General features: G+C 42.3%; 1 protein-coding gene across 3 annotated transcripts; it reads left to right on the top strand.

Moving 5' to 3' along the window:
- Positions 1 to 3,592: 3,592 nt before the first annotated feature.
- LOC136481689 (uncharacterized) lies at positions 3,593 to 7,827 on the top strand. Of its 3 annotated transcripts, XM_066479009.1 has the most exons (6): positions 3,952 to 3,957; positions 4,065 to 4,199; positions 6,802 to 6,861; positions 7,116 to 7,218; positions 7,312 to 7,557; positions 7,643 to 7,827. In XM_066479009.1, the coding sequence occupies exons 2-6, from the start codon at positions 4,195 to 4,197 to the stop codon at positions 7,661 to 7,663; spliced, it is 435 nt and encodes a 144-aa protein (XP_066335106.1). In that variant the 5' UTR covers positions 3,952 to 3,957; positions 4,065 to 4,194; the 3' UTR covers positions 7,664 to 7,827. The 3 variants fall into 3 exon arrangements, with proteins under 3 accessions (XP_066335105.1, XP_066335107.1, XP_066335106.1); XM_066479008.1 differs by having other exon boundaries at positions 3,593 to 4,199; XM_066479010.1 differs by lacking the exon at positions 7,312 to 7,557 and having other exon boundaries at positions 3,593 to 4,199.
- The last annotated feature ends 13,538 nt before the right edge of the window (positions 7,828 to 21,365 follow it).

Raw genomic sequence — 21,365 nt, 5'->3', positions numbered from 1 at the left:
TCGGTGATGGGCGGTGGAAAATCTGTGTGCGAACAGTTCCAGAAAGTGGAGGGAAACAGTCCCGCCAATAAAGAAATGGTAATTCGGTCACACTGTTTGATAGTTAATTTGAGTTAGATGGGTTTCTTGGAGGGAAGATTTGGTGGAAATACTTTCGGTCATATTTTAGGAGGGAAGCTAAGATTCTTGTTTTAGGTGGAAATACATAGCATTTTTACAAGAATAATGTAGGGATCAAATTAACTTGGCCTACGAGAAAACATTGCAAGATAAATTTAAGGATGTCCAAAACATATTCTAAAATAATTTTAAGAAAATCGAATTATTTCAATTTTCAGCATAATAAACTGACATATCCAAAACTGATTTTCATTATTTTTATCTATCTGATTTCAGATCTGAATTAAAAAGATAGAATGGATATCCTATACGATCTATGTCTCTAGATAGAAGGTAAACGTGACTAATTATATTAATTTTGTAACATTAATAATGTATAAAGAAAAAAATTAATTAATTTCTTTATAACTAAGAAAGCAATTTGACATTTCTAATTAAGTTAATATAACCAATGATAAATAATATCATTTTTGTTTAATATGTTGAGAGAGTTTATAGTATACTTATATTTTCATATCTTATTAGATATATATGCTCTTGCATTGCATCGGGACCATTCCAAATTTACTAGCACAGCGTAGGAAAGCGGCGGAGAGCGGTTTTTTAGCTCCTAGCTCGTAGTGTAAATAGAGAAGTGATTCTGGTCAGCTCCTCACCAGAATCCAGTTGCATACACTACTACACATATAATTTATAGGGACAGTTCCTGAGGATTTGTAGGGTGCGGTTTTACCAACCGCCTCTACCAAAGGGTGGCTGCAAATAGCCGATTTGTAGGGGTGGTTGGCCAGCCGCCAGGCGGCTCACTATTTGTAGGGGCGGCTGGATATTGAGCCCCCCACAAATCCGTTTCACCAAATTCACAAATCCGGGCCAAAAAATAGGATTTTTTAATCTAGGGAGACCCCCACCGGTCAGCCACAAGTCACATATTTTTTCACGCGAAAATCGCACGCTTCGGGGTCACCGGGGTTCGTACCAGCGACCTCAAGCTCGCGCATTTCCTCCTCTAACCACTTCACCCATCACTCATAGGTGTCTATAACTGTTTTTCTTTCCCCACGTATTATGCTAAACCGAATTTAAATTAATTGTTTGAGACCCTAAATGAATTCAAATAAAAAAGTTGTCAACTACAAAGTTTCATAACTTTTTGAGATCTACAACTTTCATTTTATTAGTTCCTCCATCCGAGGTCGTTTACAGTATTTGAATTTCAAATTTGAGAAATTCAAACATAGTTTTCCTTAACAAGATGATTTCAAACCAAAAAGCTGTCAACTATAAAGTTTCATAACTTTTCGAGATCTACAACTTTTGTTTTTGTTGTTAGTCCATTCGAGGTCGTTTAAAAAATTCAAATCTTAAATTTTTGGAAATTCAAACATAGTTTTCCTTGATGAGATGATCTCAAATCCAAAAGTTGTGAACTACAAAGTTTCATAACTTTTCAAGATCTACAGCTTTCATTTTGGTAGTTTCTCCATTTGAGGTCGTTTGAAAAAATTAAAATTCAAATTTGATAAATTCAAACGTAATTTTTCTTGACGGATGAAGAAATAATCAAAATAAAAGTTGTAGATCTTGATAAATTTTACAACTTTTATGTTTATGACCTTTTCATCTGAAATCATTTAATGTTTCAAAATGACATTTAAAGTTGCCATTTTTTGAAATTCAAAATTCAAATAGGTAAAACTCAGTCACATGAAAAGATGGACAAAATAATAGCCGTAAGAACACAATAAATTGATAGAGCATCATTTTAGAAAGTTTTACAAAAAAAATTATCAAATTTGAAGTTAGTACGAGGGAGAAAGACTAGTTACAAGTTTTAGCCAGAGATTAAAAAGAGAAATCAATGTTCTTCGACAATTTCAAACAACATTTTGAAGTAGTAAATCATTTCAAATGAAAAGGTTGTAAGTAGCAAAGTTTCATAACTTTTCGAGATCTATAACTTTTATTTTGATCATTTCTCCATCCGAGGTCATTTAAAAAATAGAATTTTAGTGCTTAATTTTTACTATTCGACATCTATTTATGGAGGCGGCGGCTGGATATAGAGCTGCCCTTACAAATCAAGTCATTTGTAGAGGCGGCTGATAACACCAGCTGCCCCTACAAATGGATTTGTAGGGGAGGCTCGTTGGGGCACTATTTGTAGGGGCGGCTCAATATAGAGCCGTCTCTAAAAAGGGGGGGGGGGGGTGTTGCTACAAATCCTTTTTGTAGTAGTGATGTTAAGTGTTTGGCAGGGCTCTACGGAAGTGGAGAGTGAAGCTGGGGTTGGGAGCTGTGCGAAAATGGCCCTAAGTGTTTGGTAGGGCTCTGCGAAAGCTATGGGGCCATTTGGTAGGGTTCAAGATTCTTGTAGAAATGTTTCAGATGTAGATTCACTGAAGAAACGTTTTAAGTGGTGAATGAGAAACACATCATGAAACAGTTTGGCTATTAGGCTGGATTCTGTTTCCTAAGTAAATGTTTTCTTTAAAAAATCATATAAAATAGAAATATGCTCCACAAAATCTTGATTTTTATGGGCAAATAACAACCTAAACGCAAGCCATTTAAAAATTGTTGCAATAAAAAAGAATAAGGAAAAAACAATCTCTAGCGCATATGGGGGAGAGTATAATCGGAAACAGCGAAACCAGCCTACTCCCATTTCTCTCCCGTAGGCAAAAAAAAAAAAAAACACGAAACCGGTGGAACATTTCACGTCCAAAGCGTTTGGGTTCGATTCTCCCGTTTCTTGCGAGAAACTGAATCGGTTCGGCTAGCCAAAGAGTGAAGCTGGGGTTACGAGCTGTACCAAAGGGCCCCTAAAAGTGTCCCTTCTCCTCACCAGTCACTACTAGATTCAAAGGTGATTAATACATAAATCTATCTTTCTTACATATGTGAAAATCAAATTAAACTTTTGTTTCACATGTTCGTTTATAATAAATTAAATACAATAATTCTTTCACAATGATGTAACTTTTAATTAATACATTTCTACTTATTATTAAAAATGACCTCACAATTGATCTAAGTGTGATAAATAATACATTGAACTATAAACTAAATTCGAGGACCAAGCAATATATTCAAATAATATTTTATTAAATAAAATCATAAAAATCAAATTGACACCGGCTCCCGCGCAGAATGCCAAAAATTTTCAAAATACCTATAGCCGCGTGCTCCTCACAACACCACAAACTCCTCTCGTCTCGCAGATTGAAAGTATTATAGCTTCGCGTTGCTCGGAACCCTAATCTATTCATCTCTTTTCCTCGCACTCCTCAGCTCATCCCGCCGCCTCCCCCTCAGGCCTTCACTTGTTCCCACAGATCTAGAAGGAAGATGCCAGCAACTCATTCCTCTATCGTTCCAATCCTCCCACCCTCAACACAGCGTGCCACTGCCCCCAACTTCGTCTAAATGATCCACGCCGGCAGCCAGCATCCGAAGAATCGGCGAAGGGACGTGCAGATCCGTACAAGTCACACGCAGATCCGGCCACACGCGGAGCGCCGGGGGCTGGTGCTGCACGTCATCGAGGCCCGCGGCCTCCGGGAGCGAACAAATCGGCGGTGAGCTCTCCCCTCCTCCTTGTCCCGCGCCTCAGGTACACCGCACGCACCATCGTCCACCGCCCGGCGCCCACCACACGTTGCCTACTTCGATACAGCTGTATCTCTGCCACCAAGGGGGCTTGACGGGACCTGGATCCGGCGTGCCGCGGCCGGGGTCTGTAGACCGCGGTGGGCGTGTGAACTGGGCCAGAGCATCTCGGCCTCCGTCTCCGATCGAGATGGGGAGGCACGGGTGGGCGGCTCCGTGTTTACGGTGCGGATGCGGCGGCTAGCCAGCGGAGGGAAGTGGCGCTGGCTGCCTGGCTCGGGCCTAGGCGGAGCGGATGCGGCGAGCGGGCGATGCAAGCTCAGGCCGGGGAGGTGCGGATGCAGCAGCAATTTCTCCGGCCAGGGTGGAGCAGATGTGGTGGCGGGGTACCTCCGATTCCTCGTCGACAGCAAAGCACATCTTCCATATGCTCGAAGCCATCGTTGGACGCGTCATCGTCCTATGGCGTGAGTGATCGCTCTCCGCTTTTTTAATTTCTCTTCTATTATTGTCTTGATTGGTGGAAAAAGGTGCGGCCCTTATGTGATGCTAGTAAGTGCATGGCGGTGTTTCGTGTGCCTCTATTGAATCGGTGAAATTTGATTGGTTCGCGGCAAGGAAAAATACGCCTTCTCTACTCTTGTACTGATTTTGCATCTCATAAATCCCTAGACATTAGCAATGTCGATTCAGTGTCATATGATCATACCATATTGTATTATTGTTTTTGGTCTAAATGAAGAAACTCAAACTTGACAGTTCAAAACCATTGGTTCTTCTGAACTGTACTGCACTCCATTCTGAGCTGTGGTTCCACTGTTTATGTAGTTTTTTTTAAAAAAAATTTAGCAGTAGTAGTACTGCACTTCTGCTATTTCATTAGAGTAGAGTGCCAAGTAACAGATTGTAGTGACTAAAAATACAAATAGAGATCGTTGGCACTTGCAGAAAATACAAACTCTGACAAATGCTAATGACAGAAAATACAAGAAGCTAACATATGCTAGTGACCAAAAAATTCAAGAAGCTAACAGATCCTAGTGACTGAAAATACTGATCGATAGCACTTGAAAATAGTAAAATACAAAGAAGCTAACTGATGCTAGTGATGGAAAATACAAGAAGCTAACAGATGCTTGTGACCGAAAATTCATGTGTGATTAGAAGTGTTGTGCAGGTAAGAGATGTGATTAGAAGAGATGTCCTTGGGTCTAGTGTAGTAGAGTTTAAATTGTAGGTCATAGGGGATTGAGAACTTCGGTGAACTTTACTGTAAAATGGTATTTGTAACTGCATATGAAAGGAATATGTAAACAATATGGGTCAAATTAAATTTGTGCCTTTGTACTGTCCATCTACTGAACAACATATGGCTGTATATACTAAAAAAAGGTTTATCTAGATTGTACTGCACTGTTCCAATGGGAACTTTTTACTGAGTTCCATGTCCTCTTTGTTCAAATCATGGTTTTAAATCTCAAGCCATTTAGCTGTTGTTCTCTTGAACAGCTAAATGTAGCTATAGCTGGAGATCTCCGCGGCTAAGACATTTAGCTGTTTTTGCAAAACTCAGAAAAAACATAGAACATTGACATATGTTCAGCACAATGGTTAACAGTTTAACACAGAGAATAGAGAATACATGATTAATGATACATCTCCATGTTTCAAGTAGCAATTTTCAACCCAGAGAATAGAGAATACAGAGAAACAGAGAATAGATATAGAAGTTAGAACTGAATTGGGGAAGACGAAGAACCGGAGTGTGCTGCTCGTGCTGCCTCCACCGCCGCTCATGCTGGACGCCGCCGTCTCAATCGCTCGTGCTCGCCACCGCCGTCACCACCTGTCCGGGGACCGTGCCGCCGCCGCTGCCGCTTGTCCGGGTACCGCGCTGCCACCGCAGTCCAGCGAAAGAGGAGAGGCGTAGGCAGCTTCTGCCGCCGCTTGGGAGCTCCGACTAGCCGCACGGTCGTCTCCGACCTGCCGCCGCTGGAAGAGAAGCCGCCGCCTGCTCCTTTTTCTTTTTCCGAGACCGGGAGAGATCGACGCTCGTGGATGTGGAATGAGTGACCAAGTGCTAGGGTTACGGGATGAGGTGGGTTGGGAGTCAAGTTGGGCCACGCTGGGCCAGTTTTCTGGCTGACAAAATTTTAGCTGCCGCTAAAATGTGGCCCATTTAGAGGCTATCTCCGGATTTAGCCAGCTATTAGCTGCTGTCATTTCTTAGCGCTAAAAGCTGCATATCTTAGCTTTAATGTCATCCAACAGCTATCTCCGGCTATAGCTGCAGCTATAGCCGGAGATTTGAAACCTTGGTTCAAATACATTCCATGTTTAGCATCATGTCTTAAGATATGGTATTATCTAGAGTCAGAATCCTGCATACAAGTTTGAATGTGTTCAGCATACAAGGTTTACCTAAATTCGCACGAACCTCGCAAAAACTTGAGCTATATTTTTTTTTAAATTACTTCAGTTTGAATGTGTTCTAATTTGAGATGAGAGTATTATAAAAGCACTTATTATATTGTTTTAGACGTGGGATTATATCTAGCATGAATGAAATGCCTTTCACTTACGCTTTTTGAGCGGAAAGGTATGTAACTTGTTTCCAGTTGCATCACTTCTCCTCTTTCCACTAGCTTGTGTGTTCTTAAGAATATTTTAGAGCGCTCTCTGCTCTTCTGCTTGCCTTTGCCAATGTGCATTGATATGAGCCTGAGAGACGAGAAAATGAGAGAATCTAGTACTGTAACTTGGGTGTTCTTTTGGCGAAGTAGGTTACTGCCATTCTGTGACTTAGGTGTCTTATACTAAAAGTTCTCTTGTTAGATTCCATTGCTTTTTTAGGACGAAAATTAAGCAATAGAGCAAGGAAAATGACACAATAATCAATTTTATCAATTTTTGCAATCCCTTCTGTTTAGGAAAAAAATTACAGTAGGAGCACCATGATCTGCTTTATGTTAGATGCATCCCATATCTAAATTCCTCTAGTATTTGCTCTATTTTCTATGTTTTCACCTAATTTAGTCTTTTGGCTTTAATATTGTTTCAAAATTTTAGAGAGTTCACTGTGTTGCACCCAACCAGAATGATGGATTCCTTGAACACAGGGATGAATTGGTAAAGTCACTTTCTTGTGAATTTAATACTATTTTATTCACAAAGGATTTTTTTATATTAACTCATGCTACTGTCTTTTTCTCTTTACTAGAATAAAAAAACATGTGAGTCTGAATATAGTGATGATGACAGTCTACTTTTATCCACCACAAGTAAAACAACAAAGAAACAAAAGGTATCTCTGAACCACACTTTGCTGTATTTATAGAGGAATTTTTGTCTTAATACTTCATACTTCATTTTATATGTGTAAGGGTCATCATGGAGGGCCTGGAGAGACTACGACCATTGCACACCAGGAGGTGGCTTATTACATGCAACAAGCGTCAAGCACCTAAACAACTTCCTGTGATGAAGGTAGATGAACATAATACACTTGTTCTAATTGCATGATCTTGATGTACAACTAAGGGTTGTTGGTCACTAAGAGATTATGTCAAATTAATGTAGGTTGGGTCCATGGTGCTACTAATGACTTCAAAATATCCTAATAAGGCTAATGTGGCCTATGCAACTCTCTTGAGCACTGATCCAGAAGCCATCGTTGGTGGAGTTAAGACAGGAAGTCAATTCTACAAAGTGCATATAGATCATGCTATAGCAAAAGATAAGCCATTAGTGAGGCCTAGGCCTGGGTGCAACAATATTGGTGATGCTCAAGCCAAAGGAGTTTCAATTGCTTGGCCTTCGATGTTTGTATGTTCATACTAGATTTCTTAACTTACATCATTGTACATATGTGGCCTAATTTGTAATCTTACAACTTACATTTTCTTTGCAGGTTCAAATGATTAATGGTTGAATTCCTACATCGATGTGTACAAAGAATAATGGAAGAAGAAGCAATGGACTTTATGAATCCTAGCTAGTTCTTGATTTTTTCTTTCTAGTATGGACTATGTGTGTTTGCTCTCTAGAGCCATATCGTTATGTACAAATACTATGATTTAATCTGAACAAGCACTATGTTTGAAATCATCCTACTATACGTGGATCTTGTTATGATTATTGAAATTTGTGGTTTATGCGATTTTGCAATGTGTCATGTTTGTGTGATTCTATAATAATCCGTGTGCCACATATATATAGACGAAACAAATATTTGTTTTTTAATTTGAATATGTTACAATAGATATAAACAAGTGTTACAAACCTTGTGTTCCTTTGTTCCATACTGTGCTCTACCATAATGTGGAAGTGTTACTAGAACTAAAAAAAAGTGTTACAACAGACAATCACTATAACACTAGGCAAATGTTGCCATAGATAAATAAATGTGCTACAAACTATGTATTCCACCATAATGTGAAGTGTTACTAGAGAAAAAAAAAAGTATTACAACAAAAATCATTGTAACACTAGACAAATGTTCCTATAGACAAGTAGATGTGTTACAATAAACCAGTCTATAGTAACATGCTCAATTGGAACACAAAAAAAAATGTGTTACTAAGAGAGCTAGTAACACTTTTTCCAACCTACAGTAACACAAGTTGGTGTTACTGTATCCCTGTGCTGTTGTAGTATATGGAAGCCATGTTGCACACCATTTCCAACATTGCTGTAAATTTCTAGGATGTTATTGGCACCAAAACATTTCGCTACAATAAGCCAGATAACTTTTGCAATTGGACATTGAAAAAACAAGTGAATGATATTTTCATCAGTCATAGAATGCATAACGAGGATCCCCAATCCATTTTCTCCTTAGTAGATTGTCTTTAGACAAAACTACATCATTAGTAAGAAGCCACATAAAAAACTTGATATTGGGAGTGTTTACACCAAATTTTGGAAAAAAGAACGCGGGAACTCGAAGCTTCTAAGATTGTATCATTAAAAAATCGATCAGATGTGAATCGATATCGGCCGGTTTTGATGCAGTGTCAGAATCGGCTATTTTATAGATGACGTCAGCAGACAACGTCAATAGACTACGTACGGATGGCATCGGGGAAAAATATGTCGGACTCTACAGAAAGGAAAAGATTAGGGTCTAAGTTATTTTAAGTTAGGAATGTTTTCTTTTATTCCAAGAATTATAATGAGTCGTATTTGAGTAGGATTCGTGTTTAGGTTCCGGGTATAAATATTAGACCCCGGTTATTATAAAAAAAGGAACAATCAATCAATACAATTACTTTTTCTGGCTTCACGCCAACCCTTAGGAGTAGGAGTACTGTAGAAACTCGACGAGTTCTTCAACAAGCAGGGCTACATCGACTGATCGACCTTCAGCTTGTCTGTGAGTACCGTCACGACTTGTATTATGCTTGTAAAGCTGCATCAGCTGATTGATCTTTTATGAGTTATAATATAAGTTAGTTATCGATTCATATTGTTGCTTGTAAGGTTGCATCCGCTGGTTGATCTCTTATGAGCCATAATATAGATCAAAGTTATCGATCTTGTGTTAAATAACTTGTTGTTTAACACAATATTACTAGTTATCGAATCTACTAAGATTAGTAAGATTTTTCTTACTGCTTTTGGTTGATTCACCAGTTATCCATCTTGTTATAATTAATGTTTTATTAATTATAACAAATCACCTGATTGAGATAGAGATAGAATCAGCATCACATCATCTTAATTGGTCATCTTCTAGTCTGGTCATACTTTGAATCTTATAATTGATGGCTTAATTCTACTAGATTGGTTGTTTTATCTCTATCCCGATCAAACATAATATGCATTCAAAGACATGTTCCAATCTTGAGTAAGTTCACTAGTTAATAAGATCTAATCTAATGACACAACTATAGCTGCATCGACCCAGTCGAACCTCACTGGTAAGACTTTGGATTAGAGATTATCAATTAGTGGTTTTATTCATGATCAAAATATGTACGATGTTTGTTTGCTATGCATGCGTCGGTTATTTTAGCCGATTTGCCTGTGCTTTCACGCATATAACATGTTTTTCATGAACCTATCTATATATAGATGGTTTTATGGATTCTTTGGCTTTAGTTTGTTATTATTATCATAGTTGTATTAATCCGATCGAACCTCACTGTTGATGGTAACAGATTAGATTCAGAGCGTTTGTAGATTCATTTATATTAGACAGTCGATTTATTCGCATGTTACATCCTTTCTCGTTGAACTTATCGGCTCAATGCTTTACACTATTTATATCCATCTAGCCGATGATGTTTATTTATATTACTTATATTTGGGTGTATTGTACTTGTTCTATCTCGGTTAATCAATCATAATAAAATCGCTATGACCCATGAGTATCGGTTATTTTGAATTCGTACCATCATCATTGATATTAGCTGATAATCTTTAATTTAGCCATACTTGCTTTACTAATATGTTGGATATCGATTATTTAGTCGATAGCCCTATCGAATCGGCTGTTTAGTCCCATATTTGAAACTGTCTGGAGCAACAACGACATGTTCTGCCTTAAACTACCGATAAGATCTTCTCTCCTTGCCAATTGCAGGTCAAATTGACTCGCACGCCATTGGGTTTTCAGAATCGACTAGTCCTGTGTTGAAGCCAAGCAGATCTCTAATCTCATTTTGTTAAGATCATCCGGCTTGTTGTGTGTGGACTGCATCGCCATATTTTTTGCACCAACATACTTTTTGGCACGCCCGGTGGGACCACAATCGTCATGGCAGCTCACAAAAATAGAGACATTCTTTTGGTGCCTTATGAAGAGTTACCTGATGAGGATAAAGATATCATTGGTAAAGCTATAGAGGAGTTTTAGAACAAGCGTTTGTTGTCCTACACCAAGACACGTGATAATAAAGTCGTTCAGAAATATCCACTACCAAGAGTTTTGATACATAGACAGTCAGATATAGATGAAGCTGATGATAGACGTTTTTGTGGATGCTGTCAACAAATCTGTTCATGATGCTATGTTAAATCATAATACAACTTTCCTAAACACATTCCACAATACCATGAAGGAGGTGTTTCATGGATATCCAATTGATTAGATTGGACCGACTTATTACAACATTCTACATCCGTCGACTCAGAGGACTAATCCAACTAGTACTAGCAATCAAGAAGCAGCACTAGCTGGCAATGATGATGTCCAGGCAGTTCAAAGCTCATCTGAGCAAGTTCAGGGTATTACTACTAATCAAATACAGTATAATCCTAGATCATCAATGCAGCATGTTGTAACACCCTAAAATTTGCACTCTTTTAAAATAGCTAAATTGATTTATTTACGCAATTATGTGTGCATACAAATATAGGAAAATAATAATTTTATAAGACTAAAATCAAATATAAGATTAGCTACAAGTGATGCATACATGCTGCTGCATATTATTTTGTGAATGTTTGGAATTTATTAAAGGTTTCAAAGAGAATTGAAATTTGAATTTAAAAATGGATTTGGAAAATTGTTAAAAAAAGAATCATTTCCCTCTCCCTCCCTTCTTGATTTTCGGCCTGCAGGCCTTTCCTTCTGCTGGCCCAGCACCCTCCCGCGGCCCAGCTCGTGCGATGCACCCCGCAGCCCAGCTCGGCCTCCCTCTTGCGCACCGCGTGGCCCAGCAACTGCGCCGGCCTAGCCGAGCGGCCTTCCGCGGGCAACCGTCACCGTGCCTCTCCCTTCCCCAGCCGCTGACGTCCGGGCCCCACCTATTGGCGCCGTCCCCTTCCTCCCGTGCGTGCGCCTGGGCAACCGCCGCCCATGCCTCCGATCGTGGGAGCGCCTCCCCCATGCCCGGCCTCTTTTTAAGCGACGCCGAGCCTCCCCCGCGCGTCCCTCTGCTGTTCCCCACTCCGTTTTCGCCTCGCTCTCGCCTCAGAAGCCCTAGCAACCGCTGCACGGAGGAGCTCCGCCGACCGAAGATCGTCGTCCGCGTCGCCGTCTTCCCTGAGCCGACTCCGACCTTGATTTCCCCGCTGTGAGCCTCCCCTTGCTCTCCTCTATCTCCCCGGCCTTTTTCTTTGGCGTTAGATGGTTCCTAGCGCCGTAGCCGTGAGCGCCGTTTGCTCTTGGACGCTGGCCATGGCGACCGCCGCCACGGCAGCACCCTCCGGCCATCTTTTTGGCCCAGCCATGATCCCCCGCTCCTCCGTTTCTTCTTGGTGCCCTTGGATATGCATTCCGTGGCCCATGGGGCCCTAACCAAGCTCGTCGGTGAGCTCTCGCCGCCGTTCATGGCGGAGCCGCCGCGCTGCCACTGTTCCAGCCGGCCAGCCTTTTTCTCTCTCCCTCGGATTCATTTCTGGCCGTTCCTTTCTAATCCGACGGCTATGATTGGCCGATACCTCTTCGGAGGTCAATTTGCTAAAGAGACCCTATAATTTTCTAAGTCCTAACCCGCAGTCCAAAGCGTATTTCCCCGATTACGCATTCTCGTTTTGAAAACGTAAAGTTCACTGCTTTAGTCTAAAATACGTTTTCAGTATTTACAGAAATGCCATTTGAACTGTTTTGCTTATAAAATTGTCGTTTTAGCTCCGAATTGATCCGTTCAAATCGCGTTAGCTTCGTAATTCTATAATCTACATGTTAGAACCACTGTTAGTCAAGTTTGGAACTTTTTAATTTCATGGTTAGATTTAATTAAATATGTTGCTATAGGAAATCCCGTTTAAATCATAACTTTCGCATTTTAGCTCCGTTTTTCGTGAACTTCGCGTTGATGTGATCGTAGCGAGACGTAGATTATTTTCACAAACATTTTATTTTGTTTTCTATACTGTTGGTGTACTGTTCTAATGATAGGAATGTTTGCTTTGCATGAATGCTTTTGGAATGTTGTATGTTGCCGTGTTGGTCACGTTCAGACGGTGAGGAGAACGTTGGAGACCAAGAATTCTTCGACGACCAGCAGGACCAGCAAGAGTTTGTGAACCAAGGCAAGTATAGCATGGGCCTACCTTGATGTCCTATTACACTTTAATCAATTACTCATGTGCATGTGTCTAATTTTGATAACCCTAAGGACATTCTAGACATTTGATGCCTTGTTCCCTTGACTCCTATGGGGTAAATATATATGGGTAGAATGCTAGTGCTCTAACTAAACTAGGTCTACATGATGATGAATGATTCTATGGAACTAAAAGTTTAACATAATTTATAACAACTGTTCCATAGGGCGAAGGTGCAAATGACCTTTGATCATGTTGCTCCCGGCCCTCCATAAGGACTTATCTGTCGGCAAAAGCTGGGACTGACAGTGCAACCAGGAGAGTCATATGGCTCTGACTTTAGCTCAGTAATAGGATCTTTTCTAGCTAGTTAGAGGTTACCTTTTTGGCGCAAATGGGGCTTGCCACGTTGGGTATAGGGCTGCCTCTGTTCCTATGAGTATAGCCGCGATGGATATGTGCCATAGGAAAGGGAGGTTCCTACATCTACCTGCCAAGGAAACCTAGCGGCCCTAACTTGTTAGAGAAACCTATGAAATGGCTTCATAGTGTACCCTGCCCGCTCACCTTGGTAGTGACATGGGAGTAATTAACCCGGGCATATAGGAATCACGACTCGTGGTGAATGTGCACCACCTCTGCAGAGGGTAACAAACTGTTATAACAGCCGTGCTCACGGTCATGAGCGGCCTAGAAAACTCACAGAATAACTGGCTACTTGTTGATGATCATTTAAGATGTTCTATGATGTTATATGATACACTTGACCCTGATATCTGTTGATATGGGATTAAATGAGAGCTTAAGCATAATTTGATAATATCCGATAATAAAATCTTGTTGTACTAAAAATGCTAACTGCAGTAAACCAGTGTCAACCTTTTGAGCTTCATAACCCCATGTTAACTTGTTAAGTACGGGATGTACTTACGGTTGTTTATTTTCTTTATTTGGATAAAAATCCCGGATGGGTAACAGATGACAACGTGTACGAAGAGTTTCCTGAAGATTATTAGGCTTGTGGTCAACCAGTTGACCTTCCCTGTGATGGTGTTCCATGAGAGAGTTATCCTTTACTATTCCGCTGTGTTGTGTAAGACTACTTAATGTTATTATTTGTGATGTAAGAGACACCATGATGATACTTTATATGATTTGTCGACTTGTGTGTGTGACTGATTCCTGGGCACACATGAGTTTTATGCATTCAATTTTATCCTTAAAATTGGGTGTGACAAATTGGTATCAGAGCCGTGTTGACTGTAGGACGCAAGCCTAGTTAGAAAACGGTCGTTTTAGCATCTTTGCTCCTCTGGTTTCTTGCTTACTATCTTATTCTTGTTATTTTATTAAAACATTTATACTTTTCATACCTTAATCTATTATTTAAAATTGTTGATTCTAATTCTATCTTACTTTAAATCTATAGATGTCTCATAACCCGAAGACTGCTCGCCTCAGCACTGCTGGCTATCGTGCCCTGTTCACCCCACGTGCTCCACAGGCGGAGAAGGAGATGGTGATCATCTCCGACGACGAGGAGATGGCTACCCCGACACCTACACCTGCTCCTACTCCAGTTGTCGCGCCGGTCTATCCTATCGTAGCTACACCTGAGGAGTCGACGGCTACTTCCCCTACACCTGCACCATCCCCAGCTGTCCCCGCGGTGGATGAGGAGATTGGCTAGAAGTGCAAGTTCTACTTCAAGCCAGCTCTAGAGACAGCCTACTACCACACCCTCCTCACTCACGTGCTGGACGACTACTACCCTGACTTGCACGCCTCCATCAGCTACCACTGTGCCAAGTACCAGCATCCATTGGAGGCTACCTTCTAGAAGGTAGAGCTGGTGGTCACCGCCTGGAACGACATCAAGAATGGACATGAGGTGGAGACTGTCCACTGTGCCCCTGCCAGGAGAGCCCATGCCTTGATGGCATGGAGGATGCAGCACAGAACGCCTACATCCACTACCATGGTCGTCGCTTTGAGGCCATGAGGGAGGATCGCTTCAGGTTCCTTCCTCGCAATGATAATGAGGGTGTTTGGCAGGTTTTGGCTCCACCAGAGAGTGACCCAACTCTGGAAGCAATGGAGCAGCATCTCCATGCTATGCAGGGGGTGGATGAGGAAGTCAAAGGAGAACTGCGTGCATCCCAGAGGGCTTAGAGACGCCTTTAGAAGCAAGTGGATGAACTTCGAGCTCAACTTGGGCAGCCATCCATCTACAAGAAGAAGCGCCGGTCCTTCACCATGATTGACACCGCTCCATAGGTGTTAGGTGCCTTGATCTAGATTACCACGTCGTTAGTTCGTGTTTCATATTTAGTTTTGTTTGGTCTTGTGAACTTGGATGATTAGATGTTTAATTTGTGAACTTGGTTGATTTGGTATTTGCTTGATTGCTGGAAGTTCGTGGGCATGTCCACAACTTCCTTAGATTGGAACTTTAAGTTTAGAATGAAATCTTAATGCAGATGTTTCGCTTATTCTTATCTCTGCTGTGCTGATTTCTGGAGCAGCCTGTGTTCTTTATCTGGTATCTCGAAATTTGGGCTGTCAAAAAATTCTGAAATTTTTGTGGAGATAACTAGACTTCTGTATCTTTCAAATGTCTCTGGAATCACGTCAATAGCTATTCAGGTTTGTGAGATCTAGCTGACACAAGTTGATGTTCCTGCGCTGTCTGGAACCCAGAATAGTTTTGGTTTAGCTCTACTTTTGACCATGTGTGTGTCAGAATTTGTAAAAGTGATCTAAATAAAAGTTGTAGCTGATCTCCTAAGCTTTCTAACAAATCTTGGTGCACCTCTGTTGGATCTCTGAAACTTGAGTTATAACAGTTTTACTGAACTGCTGAATTTGAATCTTGTCTAGAAAATTCTCAGCATTGTTTCTTATCTTTTGTAAGCTCTCTATAATTTGGAAAATCTCTAAATTTTGCACATTTGTTGGAAAACAGATGGCCACAAGAGGAGGAAGAGGCAGAGGCCGTGGTCATGGACGTGATGCTCTCATAAATCCACCACCACCGCCACCTGTGACCATGGAACAAATATTGGGAATGCAAGCACAGCTGATGCAAGCTATGATGCAGCGCTTGGACAATGAACCTGCAAGAGGACCACCACCTGTTCAGGTCAGAGATAAGCGTGGAGAGTTTATGAAAGGTTGACCACCGGTGTTCACCCATGCCTCAGACCCTATGGAGGCAGATGATTGGTTGCGTGCTGTGGAGAAACAACTGAACATAGCACAATGCAACGACCTTGAGAAGGTGTTGTACGCTTCTGGGCAACTCCGAGGAGCTGCTCAGGATTGGTGGGAATCATTCCAGTTTGGACGTCCCAACAATGCTCCTGCTATCACCTGGCAGGAATTCAAGAATAATTTCCGGTCATACCATATTCCCGATGGACTAGTGGAACTGAAGCAAGAAGAATTCAGGTCCCTCAAGCAAGGATCCATGACTGTGGCGGAGTATCGGGACAAGTTTGCACAACTATCATGCTATGCTCCAAATGATGTAGCGAAAGACAAGGATAAGCAACGCTATTTCCTCAAGGGACTCTATGATGGACTGCAGCTTCAACTGATGTCTAATACTTACCCTAACTTCCAGTCTTTGGTGAATCATGCTATCGTTATTGACGATAAGCGCAAGGAGATGGAAGTTAAGAAGAGGAGGCTACAAGGGCAAGCTTCTGGAAGCAACACTCGTCCACGTGTTTATCCCCAGCAAGGTTTCTAGCAGAGGAATCAAGGACCAACTCACCAGGGAAACCATGGTCAGTATCCTCAGCGGAACCAGTTCCAGCAACGCCCTCAGTACCAGCAACAGTTTGGAAATCAGCGTCCCCCGCAACAGACCAGCAATCCTGCAACACGCCAGGGTGTGCCCAACAATTCTCCTGTGAAGAGTGGTGCACCCAACAATCCCAACGCCTGCTATCGCTGTGGAGAAGTAGGTCACTATGTGTCACACCCAATTTTAAGGATAAAATTGAATGCACAAAACTCGTGTGTGCCCAGGAATCAATCACACACACAAGCTGACAAATTACATAAAGTATCATCACGGTGTCTCATACATCAGAGTTATAATAAAACTTAGTCTTATACATCACAGCGGAATAATAAAAAGATAATAAAACTCTCGTGGCCATCATCACAGGGAAGGTCAACTGGTTGACCACAAGCCTAATAATCCTCCGGGAAATCCTCATACCCGTTGTCATCTGTTACCCATCCGGGATTTTTATCCAAGTAAAGAAAATAAACAAGTGTAAGTATGTTCCGTACTTAGCAAGCTAACATGGGGTTATGAAGCTCAAAGAGGATAGACTCTGGTTTACTGCAGTTAGCATTTTTAATAGGTCAAGCTTTTATTCTCAAGTATTATCAAGTTATGCTTAAGCTCCCATTTAATTCCCATAAGAACAAATATCGGGGTCAGGTGTACCAAATATCATCATTGAACAACTTTAAATGATCATCAGCAATTAAACAGTTATTCTGTGAGTTTTCCGGGCCGCTCGTAACCGTGAGCACGACTGTTATAACAGTTTGTTACCCTCTGCAGAGGTGGTGCACATTCACCGCGAGTCGTGATCCCCATATGCCCGGGTTAATTACTCCCATGTCACTACCAAGGTGAGCGGGCAGGGTACACTATGAAGCCATTTCATAGGTTTCCCTAACAAGTTAGGGCCGCTAGGTTTCCTTGGCAGGCAGATGTAGGGACCCCCTTTCCTATGGCACAAATCCATCGCGGCTATACTCATAGGAACAGAGGCAGCCCTATACCCAAAGTGGCAAGCCCCATTTGCGCCAAAAAGGTAACCTCTAACCAGCTAGGAAAGATCCTATTACTGAGCTAAAGTCAGAGCCATATGACTCTCCCGGTTGCACTGTCAGTCCCAGCTTTTGCCGACAGATAAGTCCCTATGGAGGACCAGGAGCATCATGAACAAATGTCATTTGCACTTTCGCCCTATGGAACAGTTGTTACAATTCATGTTACTCACTTTGTTCCATAGTATCATTCATCAACATGTATATCAAGTTCAGTTAGAGCACTAGCAATCTACCCATATGCATTTAACCCATAGGAGACAAGGAACAGGATAAACAATCACTAGGATGTCCTTACGGGTATCAAAATTAGACACATGCAAATGAGTAATTGATTAAAGTGAAATAGGACATCAAGGAAGGCCCATGTTATACTTGCCTTGGTTCACAAACTCGTGCTGGTCCTACTGGTCGTCGAAGAGTTCTTGGTCTCCCACGTTTTCCTCACCGTCTGAACGCGACCAACACAGCAACATACAACATTCCAAAGGCATTCATGCAAAGCAAACATTCCTATTATTAGAACAGTACACCAACAGTATTGAATTCAAGATAAAATGTTTGTAAAAATAATCTACGTCTCGCTACGATCACGTCAACGCGAAGTTCACGAAAAACGGAGCTAAAATGCGAAAGTTATGATTTAAACGGGTTTTCCTATAGCCCTATATTTAAATAAATCTAATCATGAAATTAAAAAGTTCCAAACTTGACTAACAGTATCTCCAACATGTAGCTTATGAAATTACGAAGCTAACGCGATTTGAATGGATCAATTCGGAGCTAAAACGATAATTTTATAAGCGAAACAGTTCAAATGGCATTTCTGTAAATACTGAAAACGTATTTCTGACTTAAGCCGTGGAGTTTACGCTTTCCAAACGGGATTGCGCATTCGGGAAATACGCTTTGGGCTGCGGGTTAGGACTTAGAAAAGTCCAGGGACTCTTTAGCAAAATTACACGCGAAGGGGTAACTTCTAATCCTGGCCGTTGATCTCGCGACGGGCGGCTAGGATCGGCCTGGGGGGAAACGGCCGGCCGGAACAGTGTTTCCGGTGGCAAGCTCCATGGCCGGCGGCAGTGGACTCGCCGGAGCGCGCGATTAGGGGCCTACGGTTCACCAAATGGACCACCAAGGGCACCGGTGAGCACGGGGGAAGAAGGGGGTCGCGGCCATGCCGTTTTGGCGGCCGGGAACGGCGGCTAGCGCGGTGGCCGCCATGGCCGGCGACCATGGCTCGCGGAGCTCGCGGCCAAGGCTTGAGAAGCCAAAAAAAAAAACGAGAAAAAGAGATACCGGGAGATAGAGGGAGGCCGGGGGTGCTCACCGCGGGGAAGAAAGGGGACGGCGATGCCCGGCGGCGACGGTCCGCGCGAGGGAGAAGACGGCGGACGGCGTCGGCGAAGCTCCTCCGTGCGGCAACTACGAACTCAGAGGCGTGGGCGAAAACGGAGTGGAGAGGGGCAGCAGGGGGCGGCTCGGGTGCGGGCTTCGATTTAAAGAAGCCAGGCGCGAGGAGGGGCGCTCCCACGACACGAGAAGGCTAGGCGCGGCGGCGGTTGCCTGGTGCACGCGCGGGCGGTTGCCGAGTCGCGCGGGGGTGAAGACGGCACCGACAAGCGGGCCCGGGCGGTCAGCGGCTGGGCGCGGGCGTAGGCGCGCGGCAACGGTTGGCGCGGCTATTGGGCTGGCGCGGCTACTGGGCCGAGCGGCCGAGGCACGCGGCTACTGGGCCGAGCGGCTGCTGGGCTGAGCGCGGAAAGGGGAGAGGTGAGCTGGGCCGGCGGTTGCCAGGGGATAGCTCGTGGGCCGAAAACAAGGAAGGGGAGGAGATGTTCATTTTTCCTTTTTATTTTCCAAACAAATTTTCCCAAAGGCATTTTCAAATAATTTTTGAATTCATTTGAACTCTAATTAAAGAACAATCATCACATGAATAAATATTGCAGCAGCATGTATGCATCAAAAGTTTCAAATCTTATAATTGATTTTTAATTCCCCAAAAATTATTAATTTCCTATAATTGAATGCACACTTAATAACATAATTAAATCAAATTTACTTATTTTAAAAGAATGAAAAATTTTGGGTGTTACAATTCTACCCCCTTAAGATGAATCTCGTCCTCGAGATTCGGGTGATTGCTTACTCAAACAGTTGGGGATAAGTCTTTCTCAGATCCTCTTCTCTTTTCCAAGTAGCCTCATCCTCTGTATAACGATTCCACTGCACCTTGCACATCTTTACTGTTCGGCTTCTCGTAACTCTTTCGGCAGTTTCCAAAATCTTTATCGGATACTCTTCATAAGTAAGATCTTCCTTGACAATAAGTTCTTCCAAAGGAATTTGTTCTTCTGGTACCCTCAGACACTTTTTCAACTGGGAAACATGGAACACGTCGTGCACACCGGACAAGCTCTCAGGCAGTTCCAACTGATAAGCTACTTCTCCACGTCTCTCTAGGATCTTAAAAGGTCCTATATACCTTGGTGTTAACTTTCCCTTCATATTGAATCTTCTCACATTTCTCATTGGTGACACTTTCAAGTACACATAATCACCAATCTCGAAAGTCAGCTCTCTTCTGCGGGTATCAGCGTAACTCTTCTGTCGGGACTAAGCTACTCTCAAATTGTCTCTAATCATTCTCACTTGTTCTTCCGCATCTCTAAGGACATCGGGACCAAACACTTGAGTTTCTCCAGTCTGATTCCAGAACAAAGGTGTTCTACACTTACGTCCATACAATGCCTCGAAAGGTGCCATCTTGAGGCTCTTTTGATAACTGTTGTTGTACGAGAACTCTGCGTAAGGCAGACTCTTATCCCAACTATCACCATACTGAAGTGCATAGGCTCTCAACATATCTTCCAAAATCTGGTTGATCCTTTCCGTCTGTCCATCAGTTTGCGGGTGGTAAGCAGAACTGAAATTCAACTTTGTTCCCAAAGATCTATGTACTTTATGCCAGAATTGCGATGTAAATTGGGTGCCTCTATCCGACACAATTTTCTTGGGAACACCATGTAAGCACACTATTCTTTCCATGTACAACTCTGCTAATCTTGCACCATTATAGGTAGTCTTGACTGGTAAAAAGTGAGCAACTTTGGTAAGTCGATCCACTATTACCCATATCGAATCATAACCTCTTTGAGTGCGGGGCAGTCCTACAATAAAATCCATACCAACTTCTTCTCATTTCCATTCAGGATTCTTCATTGGTTGTAGTAACCCTGCAGGTCTTTGATGCTCAGCTTTCACTCTTTGACAAGTGTCACACAAAGCCACATATTCTGCCACATCTCTCTTCAAACCATACCACCAATACTTTTCTTTGAGATCCAAGTACATCTTGGTACTTCCGGGATGTATAGAATAAGCAGACTCATGGGCCTCTTGCATAATTGCATCTCGGATAGCTTTCACTTCCGGTACACATATCCTTTTCCCGAACCAAAGAGTTCCATTCTCATCCATTCTGAATCCGGGTGCCTTTCCAAGCACTACATTCTCTGCTATCTCCTTAAGTTTTTCATCCTCCAATTGTCCTTTGCGTATCTCCTGCTCCAATGTAGGCTCTATCACCAATTCCATTGCATTAGTGACCAGGCTCAAGTTGAGATACTCTATTTCAGCACACAACTCTGCTGACATAGATGTTATCTGAATTCCATTGGCATAGCTCTTTCTGCTAAGTGCATCAGCTACGATGTTTGCCTTTCCCGGGTGATAATGCACTTCCAAATCATAGTCTTTGATCAATTCCAACCAAT

Source organism: Miscanthus floridulus, chromosome 9, assembly GCF_019320115.1.
Source record: "Miscanthus floridulus cultivar M001 chromosome 9, ASM1932011v1, whole genome shotgun sequence".
Classification (NCBI taxonomy): Eukaryota; Viridiplantae; Streptophyta; class Magnoliopsida; order Poales; family Poaceae; genus Miscanthus; species Miscanthus floridulus.
Note: the sequence above shows the minus strand (reverse complement) of the source record. Positions and strands in the feature narration are given on the sequence as shown.